Source organism: Cucurbita pepo, chromosome LG20 (genome assembly GCF_002806865.2).
Source record: "Cucurbita pepo subsp. pepo cultivar mu-cu-16 chromosome LG20, ASM280686v2, whole genome shotgun sequence".
Classification (NCBI taxonomy): Eukaryota; Viridiplantae; Streptophyta; class Magnoliopsida; order Cucurbitales; family Cucurbitaceae; genus Cucurbita; species Cucurbita pepo.
The window spans coordinates 1,957,458-1,981,805 of NC_036657.1; the positions used below are offsets into that span (position 1 = coordinate 1,957,458).

Here is a 24,348-nt window from a genome sequence, read left to right on the forward strand (position 1 = left end):
TGGAGAAAAGGTTTCGAATTTTTTGTTTATTGCTAACCACTATACACCGTTTTATTATTATTTTCTTTACTTCAAACTATTACGAGTAGTTGATGTCTTCCCAAATACTAAATGGGTAAAACATTATATGTTTATATATACATCATTTTCTACGTAGGAATGGAAAGAAATTAGATTACGGTAGATGCATTATTTTCTCATTTATAATCTATTTGATTTATTTTCATCAGAAAAAGAAATTATTGAATGAAACTGTCACAATTTTTCACTATTTGATATATGAGAAGAGATTTTTTAGTATAACAAATATAGGTACGAAGATTTGAATTTCCGACCTCTAACATGTTAAGTATACATATCTTTCTTTTTCGTCAACAAAATATCTTGCGGTAGAAAAATGAAAACACACCGAAGTAGTAAACTTGTACTCCACTATGTTCTAAGGTTGGAGTGTTGCAACCTTTTGTGTTCCATTCAAGCTATGTATCTACCCTAATGAATGAAACCCCAAAGTCCAATATATTCAAATATTGTCATTAATCAACACATTCATAATTTAATACACTTTATTTTCCATCTTTTCACCTAGAAAATTACAGTACAAGAGAAACCCAAAATGCAGAAAGACTTAAAAAAAAGAACTCAGAAACAGAGCAAGTTTCCATCTTTGTTAACTTACTGTCCCGGCGCCTCCGCCTTCTTGGCCTTTCTCTTTCCGGCCAAGAAGAATCCGGACAAAGACAGCACAGAGAAAGCACTGAAGCAAACAGAGGCAATATCAAGTGAGATATGGCGACCTGTGATCGATTCGATTTGAAACAAGTTTGTGCCTTTTTTGTTGTCAGTCGTTTGCCCGTAGCCCACTTCCTCGCCGGCGGAATTGAAAGCGTAGGCCCGGACGAAGAAAGTTCCCGTTGGAATGTCACGCGCCACCGTCCACTCAAACTTTTGTACCGTCTTGTTCGCCGGATTGTACGGCTTTCCCACAATGAGGAACTGGCAGGTCTTGTCCTTTGAGAGATCGTCCTCTGTTTTTCTCCATGCCCGGTCCACTTGGCTCACCGGCGCGTAGCAGAGCTTCGCCTCGACGGTCTTGTAGCTCGAATCCGACCCAGATTTGACAGTCCCGTTTAGAATCCAGGTCACACTGATTTTATCAACACCCGCTTTGAGAACTGCAGAAAAAAAAGACAACCCAGTTGTTAGAAATGGGTAAAGTTCCAATTTTGGATTCAGATCGATATGCTTTCCCTTTCGAGTTTTCAAAACTTTTCTCTCTTCGAGGTGTGATTTCACCGTCCACCCCAAATCCATCCCTTTGGGTCCAGCGTTCTTGTTGTCACACCGCTCCCTATCCATCCCCCTTCGGGCAGCGTTCTTGTTGTCACACCGCCCCCTATTCATCCCCCTTCGGAACTCAGCCTTATCACTGACTCTATTACTATTTGTAACTGCCCAAACTCATCAACGTAGATATTCTTCTTTTTGGCTTTCCCTCTTGGCTTCCACACAACGTGTCTATTAGGAAAATGTTACAAGATATCTAAAGGTGTTACAAATATCTAAAGGTGGGGCTGAAAAATCTTACCTTGTCCAGGTTTAGGCGAAGCAGTGACCTCCAAACTTCTTGGAAGAGACGAAAAGTGGATATGTCCATGAGAGAATCCGAAGAAACAGAACAGAAACAGAGCAGCCAAGAGAAACCCATTAGCAGACATATTGATTGAACCCTCCATATTTCAGCAGACTTGAGGACGACGACGACGATGACACTCATAGCAGAAGTAGGGAGCTGCCTTGGTTTTATATACAAGTGGTGACAGGACAAGTCAAAGTAGCCCAAGTTGGGCTCACGAAGAGGGAATTTCAGGAACTACCCTTCATTAAAACGATGATTACTTTGGCTCTAAACTCCTCTGAAAAGACGAACGGGGAAAAGGGTTTGGGTTTATTTTAGTGGGTTTGACTTTCATAGGAGAGATTGGGCGGAATGAGAAGATTTTGGATTCAAATTTTAGGGGTTGAGCTAGACTAGGGATGCAATGTTAAATCTTAAGTTTTAACTCTCTAACACATTATGGTTCTAAATATCAATAACGAGTTAAACTTTATTTTATTTAAAATTAACGAGTTAATTAACACTTTCCCCTTGGAAAAATTAGTGAAGATTGAATTGACTTATTTAAATTTAAGGTCGACATTGATATAACTGTATAAATTTAAGAAAAAAATGGATTTCTTTCCTAAGTTTTAATATTAATAGACCCACGTTGTGAGGTAGACACTGAATAGAACGAGTATCTACGATGACCGAAATTTTTTGTTGTGGGGCTTAGGTGAGCTTTAGAGACAAGGAAAAGGCAAAGGGCAATGGTATTTGGTTTATCCATTTTCTCAGCGTCACACCTTTATTTTATAATTTCATACAACTCCTACCAAATGGTCAACTTACTCCCTCACCACCACAAATATCCAAAATTATCAATGCTATACCACCTATGTTTCTACAAATCCAAATTCATGTGCTTCACGTGGGTGTTGAATCCATCTAGTCGTGTTGAATCCAGATACCACATCTAAATAAGAGTGATCATAAGAATAGAATGATTACGAAATGTTTAAAAGAATTGAAAGTCATTACTTATACCAATAAGATGCATCTTCTTTTTTCAGTGGCTCAATCATGGAAATTTCATGGCTAAGCATGGTTCACTTGAAGTAATTTTATATTGAACGACCTGTTGAGGATTATTGGGATTGGGAGTGTCCCACATTGGTTAATTTAGTGGAAGATCATGGGTTTATAAGTGACGAATACTATCTCCATTGGTATGAGGCCTTTTGGGGAAGCCCAAAGCAAAGCCATGAGAGCTTATGCTCAAAGTGGACAATATCATACCATTGTGGAGAGTCGTGTTCGTCTAACATGGTATCAGAGCCATGCCCTAAACTTAACCATGCCAATAGAATCCTCAAATATCGAACAAAGAATGGCGAGCCTCGAAGGTGTAGTCAAAAGTGACTAAAGTGTCGAACAAATGGTGTACTTTGTTCGAGGGCTCCAGAGAAAGGAGTCGAGCCTCAATTAAGGGGAGGCTATTCGAGAGCTCCATAAGCCTCAGGGGAGGCTTATAGTGTGCTTTGTTCGAGGGGAGGATTGTTGAGGATTATTGGGATTGGGAGTGTCCCACATTGGTTAATTTAGTGGAAGATCATGGGTTTATAAGTGACGAATACTATCTCCATTGGTATGAGGCCTTTTGGGGAAGCCCAAAGCAAAGCCATGAGAGCTTATGCTCAAAGTGGACAATATCATACCATTGTGGAGAGTCGTGTTCGTCTAACACGACCTTCTAGGAATTTATTGGGATGCATGCGAGTGAGGATAAAACATGCGTTAGTTTGTGGTGATAGTCTTGAATTCCAAATCTTGGGCCCGAGACCTTACAAATTAAACTGTAATATTGAAATTTAAATTTATAGAAAATAGAATTCGAATAAAAAAATTGTGTAGTCATAATAACTCAAGTTTTGAACATTTGTTTGAGGGCTCCAAATAAGGAGTCGAGCCTCAATCAAGGATAATCGCAAAATACATAGCATAATAGATCTAATCACACTACAAGTCCGGTAATATCAAGTCATGTAGCAGAACAATTTCTAACATTAGGAACACCTCAAGTCTAGAATCTTGACCAGAATTTTAAATCCAAAATCGACATATAATGATCAAACATTTTTCTACGTTCCATGCAACCTAGCACGTTGCCATGGACACGAGTCTTAGCGGTATGGAAACCATTTCCAACGTAAAAGTCCAAATTCTCAACCGTTCTTCTCATAATTCATAAATGATAGTAAAATCATAAACTTTAAAAGGCAAGATTTGACCCTCCATTTGAAGATTCAAAAAAGTGGGTATGAAAACTCAAATCAAATACAAATCAAAGGTCAAAAAAAGGGAAGAAAACATGAACAAATTAAAGTGTAAGAAATTTCAAATAATATTAAAACAATGAGAAAAGGTCAAACACAAAATCTATAATTAATAAATAAAAAATAAAACTTAGTGCTTGTTTAGCGTCTTTTAATTTGTTCATATCACAAAAAGCTTCATGAACAACTCGTCTTTGCTTGCCTAATTATAGCCTAACACGTTTTAATTCAACTCTTAATCGTTGCTGTTTTAGACTAATCCACTATAATTCGCCTATATATATATATATATATATATACCCATCTTCTCTAAAATCTCCAATTCATTACAAATCCATTAGAAATGAGGAGTTTTGTAAGGCTTTTGTTCGTGGTGGCCTTGGCCTTGGCCTTGTTAGCGCCTGTTGCCATGGCTCGTGCAGCCAAAGAAGAATTGAAGGTTGCATCGGTGTGGGGGAGGGGCGGGTTCTTCTCTTATCGGTATAGGCCTTACCAAGCGGCGGTGACATGCGATAGGAGTATCAAGGTGTGCCGTGCCAAGGGCAGCCGTGGGCGCAATTGCTGCAAGAAAATGTGCGTGGATTTGAAGACGGATAGGTACAATTGCGGGAAGTGTGGGAAGAAATGTAAGTACTCGGAGATATGTTGTAAAGGGAAGTGTGTGAATCCAATGTTTAATAGGAACAATTGTGGCGGCTGCAATAATAAGTGTAGTAGAGGAAGCTCGTGCGTTTATGGGATGTGCGGCTACGCGTAAATAACGACTACGGATTGTTTTGATTGTTCGTTATTGATTACTTGAAAGTTGTTGATTCAGTTCATATTGATTAATGTCGTATATCAATGAATTAATGAATTTGTTTTGTTTATGATCTTGTTTTGATGAATGGATTCCTCTTGTTCATATGAAACAACTCCGTTTGATATAATGCATTATAAGGGTCGTTGTCGTCGTCAATCAAGCTCGTATTGGTCATCCTATTAAGTTGTGGGTATAAGGTTTAAGGTATGACAAGATGAATATGGAGTGTTCTTCGATCAACCCAATTCAATTTCAATAAAGTCTGGGTTGAATTATAAACTTTATTGATTGGATTCTTTAATGGGTTCCTCCAAATTAAGTAGTTAACTGAAGAAAAAAAAAAAAAAAAAATTGCTTACCCGATGTCGTTTTCGATGAGGTATCATCATGGTGGTCCTCCGAAAATGTAGTATTACTGGGATGCTAGACTTCCATATGCGGGCACAAGCACTTGAACAATAAGAGCCTAATATTGTAACTCTGTACCGAAGTCAAAAAAGCTACCCGAAGTCCTCTTATCAGAAAAAAAAAAAAAAANAAAAAAAAAAAAAAAAAAAAAAAAAAAAAGTCCAAGGCCGGTGACCGGTTAACAAAGAGGGATGGATGCTGCTCTAATACTATACATATATTTATTTTATTTTTATTTAATATCATATGATTATTTTTTTATTATTTATTCTCGAGCAATTTTATAATAGTATTTAACTATTTGGAAGGTAATTTTTGAAAATATAGGTAAATCTTAATTAAATGTTTGAAAGTAAATAAATAAATGTTTTATGAATTACTTATTACTTTTATTAAAACAAAAAAAAAAATATATACCCAACAACACAAATTAACCCACCCAAAAAAATTATGGTGGTGTTGGATTAGATTCATAAATGTTGTTTTTGTTGAAAATTTTTATTACTCGAACAATTAGGTTAGGTATAAAAAATGTTCTAACCCGACTTCTCTCCCACTTTTCTCTCTCACTTCACATCGAGAAACCCACTGTTGATATACAGAGAGAGGCTGTCACATCTTCTTAACCCGAAATGGCAAATGGCGGGAGAGAAGGTTCAATTTTTAGGGTACCCGAGCATAGATTTATTAGAGTGATGAGGACTTGTAGCTCAAAAGATTAGAGCACGTGGCTACGAACCATGGTGTCGAGGGTTCAAATCCTTCCTCACCCACAACTGCCAAAAAGGAAAGAACTTTTCTTCTGGAGGTAGAAAAATTATGATCGAGATAGCGGATCCAAAGCTATGGAACACGAACTAAGAAGTGGTTTGTTGGCAATTAGATGAGAACATGAACAGCAAAGAAATGCATGGGAAATAAAAAAAGTAGAGAGAAAATTGAAGGTGAAAGAAAGAATAATAAATAAAGACGTGTAAGCACATGGAGGCCTCCTTTTCATTGCCTATAATATACAAAACAAAGCCCACCACGTTTTAAAATCCAATTCTTAATGGACGCTGTTTTAGACTCATCCACTATCATTCCATATAAATACATACCCAACAAAATGAGCTTCTTTGCAAAGCTACTATTTGCGGTGGCCTTGCCAAGTTAGAGGACGACGAAGGGTTGGAAGCTTTAAGGCTACTTAGCTCGCTTCGGGCCAGGAGGGGCTTCTTCGCTTACAGGTTTAGGCCGAGGACATGCGATAGGAACGTGGAGGTGTGTCGGGGCAAAGGCAGCTTCTGCGGGCACAAGTGTGTGGATTTGAAGAGGGACAGAGTTAATTGTGGGAGGCAAGTACTCGGAGGTGTGCTGCAATGGAAGGTGTGTAAGGCCCTTGCTCGATAGGAACCATTGTGGAGGCTGCAATAATAAGTGTGGCAGAGGTAGCTTGTGCGTCTATGGGATGTGTGGGCTATGCATGAGTGATGATAGGGGAACAAAATTGTTACTCTTGAACAAATTATTTTGATTTTTTTTTTTTTAATGTAAACAAATTGTTTTGATTATTCATAATAGGACAATATAATTCATTTATTGAGTCTCAATGGGTTATTTTTTTTTAAATTGAAAAATAAGATATTGATTTTTTTATCAGCATTCAGTTGGTTTGTTTGATTTGTGCTTGAGCTGGATGATGAAAAACTATAATGTTCGATTCCTTCGAGGATGGATTCATGATAATTCACCTATCCTAATAACAAAAAAAATAAAAAATAAAAATCAGATTTGAATGATCGGTATTAAGAGGTTAAAGATATGGGTCATAATTATTACGAAAACTCGCATGGGCCAATGATCTTTTATATATTTTTCAAATAGTAATTCTAAGTATTAATAATTGGTAAACTCGCACATTGATTTACAACTCTTTTGTAAATATTGACAGAATGATATATCTTATTTTATTTCAAGTACAATATGGACTCAAGTTCTAAATATTGACAGAATGACACCATTATTTTATTTCATTCCATTTATGGATTCAAGTTGAGGAGCTATGAACAAAGCATAGATAAAGTACGTAATCTATCAGACTTAATCTAAACCGAGTCACGGTATGCGGCACTTCCCTCTTTAATTTTGTAGCTCGACATTAGTTTGGTCTAAACACTAATCTAAGCACTGAAGTATATATTAGGCATCACGACCCTCCAACCACCGACCATGACTCGGAGCTGATGTAAACTTGTGGTTAAATTCTTGAATATGTCTTTTTGGATAGGTTCGAAGAATGTCGGGCAGTCACCCATGACTTTTTGCTTTAGAACTTCAAAAAATTAAAAAAATTAAGCTAAGCTTCAGAAGAGCCATTCTGGGGACAAAAGACGTGCTGTTAATTTAAATAAATTCCGACAAATATATATATATATATATTATATGACAATTAAGTAAACGAGTATTATCTAAAAAAGGAAAAAAGTAAACGAGTAATTATTTAATTTAGTCAACGATGCAGAATAAAATATTGAATTGTAGACGTCAGAAGTTAGTCAGTTCATTCACATGCGTACGGAAAGTACCCAAATTCATTATTTAAATAATAATAATAATTTATGTGTTGTACCAAAAAATTTATAACCCATATAACATAAATTTATTCTTTTTAATTTTTTTTTTAAAATTCCTTTCCCATCTAGAAATACATAAGGTTGTTTTAAATAAAAAAAAAAAAAAAATTGAAATGTGATATCGACCGAGTAGAATAAGAGATACATGAATGAACTGAGAATACATACAAGCAATATAATGGTTAAAAAATACTTTTAAGAATTGATAATTACTATAAATAACAACCGGGTGCACCTTCTCTTTGAATGACTCAATCATAGGAACTCGAAAGTTAAGCATACTAACAAAGTAGGTACAAATTTTAGTATTGGAAGTATAAATCTTATCGAGCTCAAGATTTTTTTTTATTATTATTGGAACTCCAATACTCGTTAAAGAAAAACCCACATCGGTTTGTGTCCATTTTAACTCGTTACGTATCACAGTTTATAAAAAATGTTTTGTTACCCTCTCTAACTGACGTTGGATCTCACAATCTACAGGGCCAATGTCTTTGTTGGTGCACTGTCCAATGTCTGGGTCTAATATCATTTATAACAGCCCAAATTCACTACTAATATATATGGTCCGATTTGACTAATTATGATAAACGATGTACCAAAATCATGAATCTTGCCCATTTATATGGCACAACCTCAATATTATATGATATCTAACTTCTTGGAACAAGTAAGCCCAAAATGAAAGCCGTGCGATCACGTTTAACAATCTGACTTAACAAAAGGTGACTAAATTGTGTTCTTAGATCGTGACCTCCACTTCTCCCCATACTCAAATCCACATATTTAAGCCCCTCAAAGTCACCTCATTTATCAAACCATTCCTTGTAGCCATGGCTTCCTCATCATCCCACCTTCTTCTAACTCTTCTCATCATTATCTCACTCATACAATCCTCCCATCAAGATTACTACACCCCAACCAAGAACAACATGAACATAATCGACTCTTGTTGGCGTTCATCCTCCAATTGGGCCAAAAACCGCCAAGCCTTAGCCAACTGCGCGGTGGGCTACGGCAAGGACGCAATTGGAGGCAAATTTGGCACCATTTACGTAGTCACCGACCCATCTGACAACCCTTCAAACCCCAAATATGGAACGTTGCGTTATGGTGTGATTCAAAACAAGCCACTTTGGGTTGTGTTTGCTAAGAGCATGGTTATTGTGTTGAAGAATGAGCTGATGATAAATAGTTTCAAGACCATTGATGGACGTGGTGCTAATGTGGAGATTGCTTATGGGCCTTGCATTACGGTGCAAGGGGTTAGCCATGTTATTATACATGGAATTAGTATCCATGATTGTAAGCCTGCCAAAGCTGGGCTTGTTAGAGACACTGTCACACATGTTGGCAAACGTAGAGGCTCTGATGGTGATGCCATTTCTATATTTGCTTCCTCCCATGTTTGGATTGATCATTGTTACTTAGCTCAATCCACTGATGGTCTTATTGATATAATTCATGCTTCCACCGCTGTTACTGTCTCAAATAACTACTTCTCCCAACATGACAAGGTAAGAATGTTTTTTTAAGATTCTTTCTGTCAGATCCCATGTCAGTGTAAAAATTCTTTATAAGAGTGTAAAAATCTCTCCTTATTAACACATTCTAAAATTTGGGTTTCGTTTTTGATAGGTGATGCTGCTTGGACATAACGATGGGTTCACCGATGATAAAATTATGAGGGTCACCATTGTCTTCAACCGCTTCGGAGCTGGCCTTATCGAGAGGATGCCGAGGTAAAAAAAAAAAAAAACGCTATAAAATGTTCTCATACCAACATATGCAAGTCATACATTCATACTCAGAATTTACGAAAAAGTACTATAAAGATCTGCAATAACATTTTTTTTTGTTAGCTATCATATCCATTATTTCTTGTAGTGTAAATTAAAGACTAACCCTTTACTTATTATCGAAATTTCTTATAGTTTAAGACGAAATTTGTGATTTAACGAGTGTTATATGAATATCCCTAATGTTTTGTTATCTGGGTATTAATAATGATATAGGGTTAGGTTCGGTTACGCCCACGTAGCCAACAATCGATACGACGAGTGGAAAATGTACGCGATAGGTGGGAGTGCAAACCCCACAATCTTCAGTGAAGGGAACTACTTCGTAGCTCCCAAGAACTCAAATGCCAAACAGGTAATACATAGCAACAACCACTTCACTTCAAGAATCAAAAATTTAAATTTGGATGTAAAATAAAGCATTTGAACAACGAACAGGTAACAAAGAGAGAGGTCAACAAAGGGTGGAATAACTGGAAATGGAGATCCTCAAGAGACGTGTTCTTGAACGGCGCTTACTTTGTGCAATCTGGGTGGGGAAGTTGCAGCCCATTCTACACAAGAGCTCAGTCCTTTCCAGTGGCTCCAGGCTCCAAGGTTCCAGCTTTGACTGCAAATTCTGGGCCACTTCGTTGCTCCATTGGCAAACGTTGCTGATTAAATTACCCATGTTTTGTTAATCAAAGTGCTATACCCTGCTTCGTTCGAAGCTTGCGAGTATGTAATTTTTGGCACTCACGAGAATATTTGCTGAAATCAAAGCATTTAAATGACGATAAAAGTTCTCTATTTATATAAAAATAATAAATGGATATAAGATATTTGACTATAATAAACCGTACACTCATATTTCTACAAAATTGTATAATTAATCTAAAGTATTTTTGATTAAATTACAACATTATAAAATGGATGATTAAAAAAGCCTATTGTCGTTGGTTTGAACCCCGCAGGTTACCGGAGCTTTGGCTCTTACTCTTCTTAAGAACCATATAGCAGCCGCTGCAACTACGAACAACCCGACACCCGACACGGCCGCTGCTGTCCCTGCAATTTCAGTACGCAAAAATATTATTAGTACAAAGAAAAAATATTCTAAAGTAAATGAAAATCTTTACGTGTCGAATGGACATCTCTAATTGAAAGTTCGTAGAATAAAATTTGTTTTTAAACTAGCTCACCTGAAATTACTACAACCTTCCTCTTTTGTTGAGACTGGTCGTGATCTGCAGAAATGGTAATTACACAATTTATTCAATAATATAATGTGGAGTTGATATAAGATTAATTGATGATAAAAATATTTTCAAACCCTTATAAATTTTTTAATTATTAAAAATTATATTGTAATACTAAATTTTAATTTTTTAGAAATTAGATTAAGAATAAGAAACCGGTAAGAATTTCCGTAGAAAGTTGATGCTTGCAAGAATCATTGCTCCATTCTCGTAAAAATAAATGAGAAATTTCACAAATATAAAAAAAAAATGAAATAAGCGTGTTTGACGAACACAACTCTCCACAATAGTATAATATTATCCACCTTGAATATAAGCTCCGATGGCTTCAGGGGATTTAGGGGATTTATATTAAATTGAAATTTATTTTTTATGACAAAATAAAAATAAAAATAAAAATAAAAATTCACTAACCTCCACAAAAAGTAGTAACATTCCGTTCCCCACAGAGGCACATAAACTCTTGACTCAGAGTATCGAATCCACAAGTTCCTCCTCCTTTCACCATATCCTGACAATGCAAACACTTGGTCGACACCGGAATATCAAAATCAACCCGAATCCCATATTCCGGCACCTGATCGTACGGCTGATCCGGCGCCCCAATGCTCTTCCAATACACACTCGTGTAGCTCGAACAGTACCTAAGCATCAGCCGCAATGATTCCGTCGCCTTCGGATAATACGAGCAGCACGACATCGCCCCCAACCCTCCACCGCACTTCGGCAAGTGCCTGCACAGATAGCTCGCACTATCGCACGACGAATCGCACCGCTCTGGAAACCGCTCACAGAACATCGGCTTCGGGGCCACAATTACGTTATCTTCGCTACAATTGAAGAACAGGTAGTCGTTTTGGGAGGAGAGCGAGAGGTGGGTGCTTGTGTCGAGGCTGAAGGGTCTTGTGGGGCGGAAATTGTCGGCATCGTCGCAATTCCACATAAAGGGGTCGGTGATTTTGATGTGGCGTTCTATGTAGCTTATGGTTTCAATTGGGTATCTGCCTGAGGGGGTTCTTAATTCGAGCTTGCCGGAGTCGGTGCAGTCAAGAATGTGGCGGTAGTATGGGCTGCCGCAGCCGTCGTCGATGCCAAATGGGTAATTGATTTGAATTTGGCCGCAGGAAGTTCGGCATTTGGTGGATTGAATTGGGGTTGAGAAGAGAAACAGAGTGAGGATGAGAACAGAGTAGTGGGAGAGTGGCATTGTTTTGGGAGATGGGTTTGGTGTGATGAGGGAATGGAAGCATAAGGGAATTTGTTGGATGGGTAAAGGGGCTATTTTGTTGCTTTTGGTGCGTTGGATGGGTGCTTTTGGCTGTGCGTTATGAGACCTTTGCTGGGGTTTCAAGCGATTCTTTTGACCATCTTATATACTTTCGTTCTTTACTGCATTGGGAACTTGAAACAAATCTGTTGCTTTTTCCTTCTATGATTCTTGCCTTCAAACTTGGGTAAGCAGCCTAAGTGTGTTTTAAGATCTTGAGGGGAAACTCGAGAGAAAGCTTAAGAAGACAATATCTTCTAGAGGTGGACTTGAATTCTTACCGTTTCTATTTTAGTTCCGTCGTGATGTTGGGTTGGTTTCATATAGCTAAGTCTAATTTTTTGGGTTTCGTCTCTCCCATTGAATTCACAAGATTTTTTTAAAGTCATTTCTTGTTGAAAATTTTGAAACATTACGTACCCAAGATTCAAATAAGGATTTGGAATCTGGATACGACACCTGATGAGCTAGACATTTCACCATATCAGCTACGACATAATCACATTATCTACTTGTCTTGTATTGCTTTTAAAACACGAAAGTTTTTAAACAAATTTTGTCTTTACTCACTTGCTTCTTCATATGAGACCACTAGATGTAAAATATTTATCTGACATATATAATTACATAATTTATACATTCCAATCCAGTTTAATTAACAGAGAGAAATCTCTCTTTTCAGTTTCCAGTTTCCTCTGTTATTAGTTTAACAAGTAGTATAAAAATGAAGAAGAAAAAAAGGTACGAACATGTNAAAAAAAAAAAAAAAAAAAAAAAAAAAAAAAAAAAAAAAAACAAGTCTAGAAGACACCGAGATAGGATCTTATTAAACCTTACATGAGAAGAAGAAGAAAAAAAAGAAAAAAGAAAAAGACTGGATGACACTCGCTGCCCATGATTGAAGTAGGATTCAGACTATTTCATGTTCTTCGTTACAGCTCTGTTAGTAGAAGTGGGACAACCCTTGCGCTGCTGGCCTGGTGGTGGTGGTGTCCTGGAGATAAGGTGGGCAAGGCAGAGCATCATGCTAGTTTGTGAAGACACAAGGCAGCCCAACAAAGGATCAATCATCAAACCCTCTTCGCCGCCCACCCTTTTCAGGCTCTTAACCACTTCCTCCATGTTCTCTATCAACCTAGCCAATGGGATGGAACTCGAATCAGCATCCTCAGCATACTCCAACTTGTTTCCATCGCCCGAGTAGCGTCGCCTTTGGGTCGGTGGCTCATGTTCGGGGTTGGACATGGGGCTCGGCGCTGACCTCTTCCTAGAACCTCGCAGATTTGGAGTAACCGGATTTGGAGGCGAAATGGGCTCGGGTTTTTTGGAAACGGTAGAGGGGCGGGGGGATCGTGGTGCACTAAAGATTGTCTCGGATATAACTGAGCTGTCTCCGCCCATAGCTGCGCCTTACAAAACCCTAATAAAATCTAAACACTCTCCCAACATCCAATATAAATAAATAGAGTCAATCCCTCCCACTTTTCCACGCCGGAGCATTAAGTAATGTACTACCGGTAGGTGAAACTCTCGAACAGTATACACCCCAGAGACTCACAATGTACCTCATTTATTCGATACTTAAGTCACTTACTTTGGATTATCCATTCCAGACTCACAACTTCCTTATTCGAGACTCTCGTGACTTTACTTTTGGTTTGTCTCGTATGATATGATCATCTCATAAATTAGTTAATATGGGACTCCCACCCAATAATCCTCGACTACAATCAATTTTAAAAACAACTCAAATCCATAATTTGGATGGAATCAATTTTTGTCTATATACTAATTATATTTTTGAATTTTTTTTTTTAAAGGTTAAATTTATTAATGCAACTTTTAAAAGTTCCACCGTGTTTTGAACTGGGCCAAGTTGAGTTGAACGTTTTTCAAAAAATATATATCCAACAATCCAACTCAACGCAACGCAACCCAACCCAACCCAACCCGACCTAACTCTGCTAAGAAAATAAAGATTTGGGTTGGAAACAATTTCAAGTTGGGTTAGGCTACCGACCCAACAAAACTTTAAATTTGAGTTGGTCCAGACCTAACTGGTGTACCTTCCTAATTTTTATCTATAATATATATTTTTAAATAAAATATAAAATTGAGGGATGTTTTTTATAATTTATTTGGTGATATTAAGAAATTAATTATAAAATTTTGTAATTAAGTAGAACATGATTTTTACCATATATCCCAAATTTATTGAGGCGCAGGGAGAAGGTAGAGGTAATAAGTGATGAGCCAATTGGTTAGGTTAAATCTTTAAGGGTAAAAATATTTATATATTTTTATTTTTTAAAAACATTATTCGTTCTTATCTTTATGTATTATTCCGAGCAATAAACGTGCTAAAAAAAACGAGGCAAGAACAGTCACCATTGATGAAGTTTCAACTACTTCACATTATGTAATAAATCCAACGCCTTTTGGTTTGGTTCCGACAATAAACCCATCAATTATTTTTTATCCATTTGATTTTACCTTGAGATAGACTCGAAAAGGTTAAATAAAATAATGAAACAAATCCGACCTTAGCTCAGTTGGTAGAGCGGAGGACTGTAGTGGGTGAAAGTATCCAAAGCCATCCTTAGGTCGCTGGTTCGAATCCGGCAGGTCGGAATTCTTTTGAAAAGTTAAAACGTGTTCTTCTTTCAATTTTAGTTGTTGCGATTAGACTCTCTCTGGAGTGTTGTTTTGAATAAGCAGATAAAGAGTTTGAATATCATCTTACATCCCTCAAGCATCGTATCTCAGGTCATCTTGATCGTTTCTCAAGAGTCGTCTTTCAAATGCACCAAGAGATTATATGGTTTAAGGTACGAAGTCGTCTTTCAAATGCACCAAGAGATTATATGGTTTAAGGTACGAAAATAACAAAAAATGGAAAGATACTCAAATACTAAGGCCAACTTTGCTCGACCGATGGATCTTGCAGTCAAGCTCCCTTCTGCCTTTGTACTCAAGGGCCAATCTCCGTCTAGCCCAAGGAAACCTTTGCACGCCTCCGTTACCTTTTGGGAGACCTACGCCCCATAGAAACTGTCTACTTGAGACTGTCCCTTGGCCCATAGGTCCTGACACAAGGTTAGAATTCTAGCTCTCCCAGAGTGGTATCTCACTAATGGCTCGAACCCCCCTACCCCCGAAAGGAAGCCTTCTTCGCTCTCCACCTAAGCTGCGCAGGAAAGGCTCAAAACCAATCCCAGGAAACAACAGACCCAAACAAGGCCTAAAAATCTCAACTAGGATATTGTTAGAAAATATATGACCTTTGATCAAAGAAGTGGTTTATGAATGAACAAAGGTCATATCATCCTATTAGATAATAATTAGATATTGAAGTATTTAAATTGAATTTTTTATTTATTTTTTATTATATATTTTATCAAAATGATGACGAAATTTACGTATGTTTTGAAGGAAGTAGAGAATATAGTAGAGCGTACGATGAAAATAAGGAAAAGGACGCAAATACCAAGAGAATTATTCACTCAACAACACAAAGAACTTGTGAAAGAAGCAGAAAAGTGGGTGAAGAGTACAGCCAATTCATGCATGCTAGTAGCAACCTTGATAGCCACCGTAGTTTTTGCTGCAGCCTTCACCGTACCCGGCGGCAACGACGAAAACAATGGCTCGCCCATGTTTCTCAACCACAAATGGTTCACAGTGTTCGTCGTCTCAGATGCAATAGCCTTGATCTCATCTTCGACTTCGATTCTACTGTTTTTGTCGATCTTGACGTCGCGGTATGCGGAATCAGATTTTCTGTTTTGGTTGCCATTGGAGTTGGTTCTTGGTCTTGGCTCCCTCTTCGTTTCTGTGCTGGGAATGGTGCTGGCTTTCAGTGCCTGCTTCTTCCTGCATTATGGAAGACATATTTCATGGATTCCATTGCTGATTACTGGGATGGCTATTGTTCCTATTTATTGGTTTTGTGTGTTGCAATGGAAGCTTTGGGCTGATGGCTTAGCAGCATTGCATGCTAGTGGGATGTCATATTTATTGAAAGATAGGCAGAACAAATGGTTTTGATTTTTATCATTATTGTATTGAAAAATGTTCATGATATGTAACATTTATTGACGTTCTTAATTGTTTTAGCCACGAAATAAATTAATNAAAAAAAAAAAAAAAAAAAAAAAAAAAAAAAAAAAAAAAAAAAAAAAAGCTACACAAGAAATAAAATGAAATGAAAAAGTGGACGGGTATTGTTTTGTTCTTAACTTGGCGCCCTTGCTTCCCTTTAAAGAAGCTCAACCGCAACGCTTTTCAGTCTTAGGCGAATCATTAAATTCTTTCTGTACCGCCCTCTCTCGAAGCAGTATTTCCCTCAACTGCATATCCAGGCACTTTTGTTTTCTCCAATCTATACAAGGGGGTGGTAATGAATAGACATCTCCCGCCAGCTGTCTTCTCTTCCTATCACTGAACTTCATTCGAGAGATCTGATCTCATCGGATCTCACCAGGGCGGGCGAAAGGGAAGGTTTCTTGGATTCGCATCTACGTGTATTCTCTTGTAGGTATGATGTTTTGACCCCCTTATTTCCGCTAGTCTTGAGTGTGGGGACGGGGCAGGGGCTTCCTCTGCCATCACCATCCGACCTATCTAGTGAGTTCTCGTGGAGTGGATCGTGGATCGATAATTATTATGGCAACCTAGATGAGGCATCATCTTCCCTACCTAACCTGGCTGCACCACATGCAGCTCAGCAAAATGTAGAGGGTGAGGGGAGTTCCTCTTCGTGATCTCCTCAAAGGTCTCTTTATGTCAAAGATCTATGGCAAAACTTCAATATTGCTAAAATATGCTTTCAGTTTTGGAAAACTTTCGAACTTATAATCAACCAGTTATTTACGGAAGGAAGAGAATTTCTACTTAGATGATAGTGTTAAAATATTAATGAAAAGTTTTAAAGTGATAGTGCAAAAAAATTTGAAAGAATAAGAGTGTTTCACGTGGAAAGTTCATTTTTTATGTTTTTGTTTTTTATATAATTTTGTGTTCTTAGTTCAACAATATGCGATGCTGGAAGATTGAATCATCCATCTTAAGAAGATAATTAATGTTTTATCTACAAAAGTATGGTTAGAAGAGCCATACATATATATACACAACAAGAAATAATGGTTACAATAGCTTATGAAAAACGCTATCATAGACTTTTTATAGCGTTTTTTTATACGTCGTAATAGTTCATATCATTAAAAATCCAGAACATTTTATGGCATGAACTTTTATTTTGATCAATGTTTTTATCCTTTTGGAATGAAAATTGAAATAAATCCGACCTTTGATTAGTTGGCAGAGCATATAACGGTAATGGTTGAAAATATCCAATGTCGTCCTTAAGTCATCAGTTCAAATTCGGTAGGTCAAATTTTTTTAAATCACTCATTTGAATGTGGTCTGCTGTCATTCATATAGTTCTTCGCAACTTCCTTACTAGTTAGATTTAAACATTCAACTTGCTTGAATTCGGCAGTTCGAAATTCTTCGCAACTTCCTTCTTAGTTGTTATGTTTAAACATTCAACTTAATTGGTAGAAACACGAACGTTAACTCTAATAAATACACCAGTTGAGTAACTATATATTATAAAATTATATTTGTTTTGTGTTACCAATAAAATGAGGCAGCAATATTTGGACTATGACTCTTTCACAACTTTATATTTCATAATTGTTTGCATATTTATTGGAGTTTGTGCTCATTCACATGGAGACTTGGCCCTTATTATTATTATTATTTTTTTTAATTTCTTCTTAATATATCTTACTCCAAATATTTAATTAATTAATTAATTTATTTATTTATCTTTGGATAATTATTCTAATATAATATACACTCACTTGTCGTCGACTAGTCAACTCGACTACAACTAGCAATTCATGGTATGACTCAAAAATATATAGTCAAGCTTTTTTCTTTTCTTTTTATACAAAAATAAATAAATAAATAAATAGTTGACTCCTTCAACCAATGGAAAGTTGCATTTAAATATCCTAAGTAATTATTGTGTGTTGGTGTTAATAAAATAAAATACTTTCAATTAAAATAATCTCTTAATTATCCATAGAGGTTAAGTGTCAAGTGCTAATTAAACTAAACATCAGTGCACCAAAAAAAAAAGACAATATTTAATTGATAATAATTAAATAATAATATCTCAAAAAGACAAAAAAGAAGAGTGTTTATATAAATGAGTTGTTCATGGGAGCTCACAACCATTGCTTTCTCAGCTACAAGTTCTTTGTCAAGTTTAAGTGAGTTGTAGAAGTGTTTCCAATTCTAATTCCAACTAAAAATATGGTGGCGGTTCACGAGCTGTCTTCAAATTCGTCGAAAATGACGGTTTCCAACGACCACCATAAAATTGATATCGACGGTAAGCTCTACGAAGTTAAATGGTCGACACAAGAGAACGTGAAGGAGGATCAGCACCAACCGATGATCGTTAATGACAAAGCTTCACGTCTCATGATATTTATTCAATGGGCTAGAACTAAACTACACAACTTCGAGATTCATGGCGGTAGTAAGTTCTACCTTCCTTTAATTATTTCTTATAGTTATGAATTTGGTTGATAAACTTTGAATTTTACTTCCACTCGTCCATGTTTGAATATCTAAAGTTTTGAAGAAGTTCATCCGCTAATATGTATTTATCCATAAACTATCAACTTTAGGTCTACTCGTCCATTTTAAACTTAACAATATTTTAAATTTTTTTAAAGAAAAAATGTAATTTTTTTTTTAAAAGTTAACAATAAATGAATTTAAATTAAGCCACTTTGAAAAAGAGTTTTTATTTAAATTTAGTGAGGTGAACTGTTTATTTATTTATTTATTGTAAACACCTTTGTTAAACTTGTGAATGTGAACATTTTTTCAGGGAACCAAAGAAGGGACCAGCAGGAGAAGCAGGAGCAGCAGCTATGCGAAGCTGCAACCAAGGGTGACTGGAAGGCTGCAGAGGACATGGAAAAGGAACATAAGGGGATCCTATCGAAGGTAATAAGCAAGGATAGGGAAGAAACAGCTCTCCACATTGCGACAAGGTTCAACCAGGCTGCATTCGTGGAGAAGCTGGTTCAAAAACTGACCAAAGATGACTTGGAAGCCACAAATATATACGGAAACACAGCCCTTTGCATAGCTGCGACATCAGGCGCTGTGGACATTGCCAAGTTCATGGTGCAAAAGCATAATGATTTAGTCCTAATTCCTGGGTCTGGAAATGCCACTCCTGTTTTAATTGCTGCTAGATATAAACACAACCATATGGTTTCTTATTTCCTCCAGATGGAATGGATCCTCAAACACATGGAAATTAACCAGCAAATGGAGCTTCTTTTTAGTGCCATTGCCACCGATCATTACGGTTTGTTTTTACCCGCAAAATTTAATTTTTATCAATTGGGTCGGTTCGAAATACCTTCTAGTTTAGTCAAAATTCATAATCATCACGTTTTTTTTTTTTTTATTCTACAGATATAGCTTTGCTTATTCTAAAGTGGAACGAGAAATTGGCATTGGATCGAGACATCAATGACGATACACCCTTGCATATCATGGCTCGAAAGTCTAATACAATTGGCACAAAAAATAACCTAACTGAGTGGCAATCATGTAAGTGTGTTTTTTTTTTTAGTTTAAGAGTATTAATTTTTATTAATTTAGCTTTTTAAATATTTATAATTTTAATTTGATTTTTAGGTTTCAAGCCTATATACAAGAAGAAAATGATGCAAATACAAGCCTATCAAACACTAGAAAAGATGTGGGGTATAGTTCAAAATAAGATTGATGAAGATAAGATTTCGGATTTCATTTTACATCCCTCGAGCATGCTACACGATGCTGCAAGGGTCGGAAACGTTGAATTTGTGAGAGTGTTACTTCATAAAAATCCTAAGCTTCTACTGATGGTCGATGGCAGTGGGAAGAACATATTTCACATAGCAGTCGAAAATCGACAACGTAGCGTCTTCAACTTAATTTATGATATGAAACTCTTCCACCTAGATGACCTATTATATCATTTCAACGAGGAAAACATCAGCTTGCTTGAATTAGCTGCAAAAAGAGCTGATCCTGGTCATCTTGATCGTGTCTCAGGAGCCGTCTTTCAAATGCACCAAGAACTTCTATGGTTTAAGGTACCAATTCTCCGTTTAAATGAAAAATGGAAGAGGAAATAATAATGTTAGAAAATAATTGGTTTATTATTAAATTGATTTTTTTAGTTTTTCTTTTTTTAAATTTTGTGTGATGTCCCACGTGAGTGGGGAGTAGAACAAATCACCATTTACACGCGTGTGTAAACCTTCCCCCGCAGACGCGTTTTAAAGTCTTGAGGGGAAGTCCAAAAGGGAAAGCCCAAATAAGACAATATTTGCTAGCGGTGGATCTGGGTCGTTACAAATGATATTAGAGTCAAACACCGGATGGTGTGCCAGCCCTTCTCGCTGTTCCCCGAAGGGGGTAGACACGAGGCGGTGTGCCAGTAAGGATACTGGCCCCAAAGGGGGTGGATTTTGGGGCAGTCCCACATCGATTGGAGGAAGGAAAGAGTGCCAGCGAAGACGCTGGGCCTCGAAGGAGGGTGAATTGTGATGTCCCACATTAGTCTGGGAGTAGAACAAATCACCTTTTACCAGGGTGTGAAAACCTCCAGGACAATATCTTCTAGCTATGGATTTGGGTCGTTTTGTATTATATATTTTATTCAAATGATGACAAAATTTATGTATGTTTTGAAGGATGTAGAGAATATATTAGAGCGTACAATGAGAATAAAGAAAGGGAAGCGAACAACAAGAGAATTATTCATCCAAGAACACAAAGAACTTGTGAAAGAAGCAGAAAAGTGGGTGAAGAGTACAGCCAATTCATGCATGCTAGTAGCAACCTTGATAGCCACCGTAGTTTTTGCTGCAGCCTTCACCGTACCCGGTGGCAACGATGAAAACAATGGCTCGCCCATGTTTCTTAGCCACAAATGGTTCACGGTGTTCGTCGTCTCAGATGCAATAGCCTTGATCTCATCTTCGACTTCGATTCTACTGTTTTTGTCGATCTTGACGTCGCGGTGTGCAGAAACAGATTTTCTGTTTTGGTTGCCATTGGAGTTGGTTCTTGGCCTTGGTTTCCTGTTCGTTTCTGTGCTGGGAATGGTGCTGGCTTTCAGTGCCTGCTTCTTCCTGCACTATGGAAGCCATATTTCATGCATTCCATTGCTGATTACTGGGATGGCTATTGTTCCTGTTTACTGGTTCTGTGTGCTGCAATGGAAGCTTTGGGCTGATGCTTTAGCAGCATTGCATGCTAGTGGGATGTCATGTTTATTAAAATGTAGGCAGAACAAATGGTTCTGATGTTTTTAACGTTAGCTATACAACTGTTTTTGTATTAAAAAATGTTCATGATATATTAGAACGTACGATGATATATTAATGTGTATTTGTATTATTAATTCTTTTATAAATTTTAAATTATTTTCCTTGATTTTAGTGGGCTCTCTCCCCGTGGGCTTAAGTTAATGAACTCTTGTTTGGTGGGCTCTCATCCCGTGGGCTTGTGTTCATGGACTCTTGTTTGGTGGGCTCTCTCCCCGTGGGCTTGAGGTCCATGGACTCTTGTTTGGTGGGCTCACTCCCCGTGGGCTTGAGTTCATGGACTCTTGTTTGGTGGGCTCATTCCCCGTGGGCTTGAGTCATAGACTCTTGTTTGGTGGGCTCACTCCCCGTGGGCTTGAGTTCATGGACTCTTGTTTAGTGGGCTCTCTCCCCGTGGGCTTGAGCTCATGGACTCTTCTTTTGTGGGCTCTCGCCTCATGGGCTTAAGTTCATGGACTCTTGTTTGGTGGGCTCTGGCCTCATGGGCTTCTGTACATGGACTCTTGTTTGGTGGGCTTTCGTTTCATGGGCTTGAGTTCATGGACTCTCGCCTCGTAATTGATGAAGACCCAATTAAAAAATTAGTACTATTATTTAAATAAAATATTCTTACTCTATTTACAAATATACTAAAATTGTGATGTTATTGTGAACTCTTCATTAGGTAGGTTAGATAGAGATAACCGTAAGTAAAATTGTGATATTGTTGTCCATGAAAACATGAGTTTGACAGTGTGGGAGCGAGAACGCTAGGTTCCTGAGAGGTGGAGTGTGAGATTCAACATTTTTTTAAAAAATTGTAAGGTTGACGACCATATGTAACGGGCTACATATTTGTTAGCTATAAGTTTGGGCTGTTACGTATACATTTTTTTTCTTTTCTTTTTATCTTTAATTACTACATTGTATACTTGTATTTATTACCATATCGTCGTCTCAATACATATCAATATCCACAGTTTCAATGTCCACAACAAGGTAGTAGTCATTGTCTATCTCATTCGAAAATTTTGTGAGAACCCACATAACGTTCCTATATTTGAAAAGACTTATGATCAACAAGTTTAGATTTGAGTCAAATACGACCAAAGATTATTGATTTTTTTTATAAGAAATATAATTGTAGGCATATGCATCTTGTTCGTTTTTCATTTCAAAACTACTTGATGATATTAAAGAAGTTTCATTTCAAAACTTTGTGAGGTTATTAAAAATAGTTTTTGATTTTGTGAGCTCTAACGATTAATTAATCGATATTTTCACAATGCCGTTGAAGGAAGAAAAATAGGCTTGAACTTGTATTATTCATTAGGTTGTATCTTGAATGTTATATATTGTTTTATAATTTTTTTTTAAAAGACGCATTCTTAAGAGAGTTATTATGTTATTTTTAATTTATTATTGTTTCTAATTTTTCTTTTTTATTATTTCAACGACGTAGAATTTATATTGTTTATTGATTTTTTAATTATTTTATTATTGTGTTGTTTCGCAATGTATTTAGAGAAAGATTAAGGGACTTTCATTAGATTGTTCTAGAAGAGTCTTATTGGTCTTACACTCAAATGAATTAAACTTTATGATGATAAATTAGTGTGTATTTGTATTACTACTTGGAACATGTATTACTTTTTTATTTATTTATAAATTATAAATTATTATTTTTATTGGGGCGAATACCTTTAATTTCAAATTAATTAATTAGTTGATCATGGTAATTAATTCGATCTTTTGGATTGTCATATCCGGTCCAAATTAATTCTTAAATTCGAAAATTTAATAATTAAATCCTTGGTCGTTATAAAATCTTCGATTTTATTCTTTTATTAACTCATTATTCATGGCAGACGTGACAATATTTAATTGAAATAATACTCGTGATAATAATAATAATAATATCTCAAAAAGACAACAAAAAAGGGTTTTTAAGTATTATATATTTGGATAAATGGCCAATGTGTTTATATATATTAGTTGTTCATCGCTCATAGATCTCATTGCCTTCTCTACCTCAACCTCTTCAGTTGTATTAGGTTTCCAATTCCAAGTAATAATATGATGCAGCAAACTCATGGGTCGTCTTCAAATTGCCTGAAAAGAATGGTTCTCAGTTCGGACGACCTCCATGGAATTGATGTGGGTGGTGACTTTTGCGAAGCTTCATCGTCGACGCTAAGTGAACGTGAAGGAGGATTAGCCTTTGCCGATAATCGCTGACGACAAAACTTCACATCACAAGATGGGTCTTCAATTGGCTAGAACTAAACGTCACAACTTCAACATTTATGATTGTAAGTTCCATTTTTTTTAATTATTTGGTTTTTATTATCATCAATTTGTTGACAAACTTTCAACTTTAGGTTTATTCATCTATCTTCAACATCTAAGAGTAGTATTAACACTTTAATATTTATAAAAAAATTTACCATCAATATATGAACGAAAATGTTTTATTTACCTTCAATTTTATCCATATATTAATGGTAACTATTAATAAAACTTTTGTGGGAGATGAACCCTTTTAGAAGTTAGAATGTATTTTTAGAACTTTAAAAAAAAATTCAATGATATTTTTAATTAATTTGTTTTTTGAAATATTTGTAAACAGTTGAGCTAATGTGGAGTGTATTTCGGGATCCCTCAAGCATGCTACATGGTTGGAAACGTTGAATTTATGAGAGTGTTACAGATCGTGGATAACAGTGGGAAGAACATATTTCACATAGTAGTCAAGAACCGACAACCCAAAAGACTTATTATATTATTTCAACGAGAAAATCATCAGCTTACTTGAATTAGCTACAAAAAAAAAAAAAAAAAAAAAAAAAAAAAAAAAAAAAAAAAAAAAAAAAAAAAAAAAAAAAAAA

The 24,348-nt window shown here is 36.4% G+C and overlaps 6 protein-coding genes, 1 non-coding gene and 1 pseudogene across 7 annotated transcripts; 6 read left to right on the forward strand and 2 right to left on the reverse strand.

Moving 5' to 3' along the window:
- Positions 1 to 496: 496 nt before the first annotated feature.
- LOC111783421 (high-affinity nitrate transporter 3.1-like) lies at positions 497 to 1,760 on the reverse strand. The gene is made up of 2 exons (XM_023664343.1): positions 1,589 to 1,760; positions 497 to 1,175 (listed from the first exon to the last, which is right to left on the reverse strand). The coding sequence occupies exons 1-2, from the start codon at positions 1,734 to 1,736 to the stop codon at positions 676 to 678; spliced, it is 648 nt and encodes a 215-aa protein (XP_023520111.1). The 5' UTR covers positions 1,737 to 1,760; the 3' UTR covers positions 497 to 675.
- A 2,519-nt stretch (positions 1,761 to 4,279) lies between these two features.
- LOC111783500 (stigma-specific STIG1-like protein 1) lies at positions 4,280 to 4,693 on the forward strand. Its single transcript, XM_023664429.1, has one exon. The coding sequence runs from the start codon at positions 4,280 to 4,282 to the stop codon at positions 4,691 to 4,693; it is 414 nt and encodes a 137-aa protein (XP_023520197.1).
- Positions 4,694 to 8,594: 3,901 nt separating this feature from the next.
- On the forward strand, positions 8,595 to 10,227 carry LOC111783457 (putative pectate lyase 2). Its single transcript, XM_023664386.1, has 4 exons — positions 8,595 to 9,278; positions 9,400 to 9,503; positions 9,777 to 9,915; positions 9,999 to 10,227. Exons 1-4 carry the CDS (start codon positions 8,595 to 8,597, stop codon positions 10,215 to 10,217), a joined length of 1,146 nt encoding a protein of 381 aa, XP_023520154.1. The 3' UTR covers positions 10,218 to 10,227.
- Positions 10,228 to 10,368: 141 nt separating this feature from the next.
- On the reverse strand, positions 10,369 to 12,092 carry LOC111783270. The gene is made up of 3 exons (XM_023664187.1): positions 11,213 to 12,092; positions 10,742 to 10,786; positions 10,369 to 10,607 (listed from the first exon to the last, which is right to left on the reverse strand). The coding sequence occupies exons 1-3, from the start codon at positions 12,003 to 12,005 to the stop codon at positions 10,477 to 10,479; spliced, it is 969 nt and encodes a 322-aa protein (XP_023519955.1). The 5' UTR covers positions 12,006 to 12,092; the 3' UTR covers positions 10,369 to 10,476.
- Positions 12,093 to 14,602: 2,510 nt separating this feature from the next.
- On the forward strand, positions 14,603 to 14,696 carry TRNAY-GUA. The gene is made up of 2 exons: positions 14,603 to 14,639; positions 14,661 to 14,696. It is a non-coding gene; the product is annotated as a tRNA-Tyr (tRNA).
- Positions 14,697 to 15,524: 828 nt separating this feature from the next.
- Positions 15,525 to 16,112, forward strand: LOC111783502 (ankyrin repeat-containing protein NPR4-like). Its single transcript, XM_023664430.1, has one exon. The coding sequence runs from the start codon at positions 15,525 to 15,527 to the stop codon at positions 16,110 to 16,112; it is 588 nt and encodes a 195-aa protein (XP_023520198.1).
- A 2,316-nt stretch (positions 16,113 to 18,428) lies between these two features.
- On the forward strand, positions 18,429 to 21,460 carry LOC111783504 (ankyrin repeat-containing protein At5g02620-like). The gene is made up of 5 exons (XM_023664433.1): positions 18,429 to 18,622; positions 18,989 to 19,464; positions 19,575 to 19,712; positions 19,800 to 20,242; positions 20,846 to 21,460. Exons 1-5 carry the CDS (start codon positions 18,429 to 18,431, stop codon positions 21,458 to 21,460), a joined length of 1,866 nt encoding a protein of 621 aa, XP_023520201.1.
- Positions 21,461 to 23,581: 2,121 nt separating this feature from the next.
- Positions 23,582 to 24,348, forward strand: part of LOC111783505 — a 5,068-nt pseudogene continuing 4,301 nt past the window's right edge.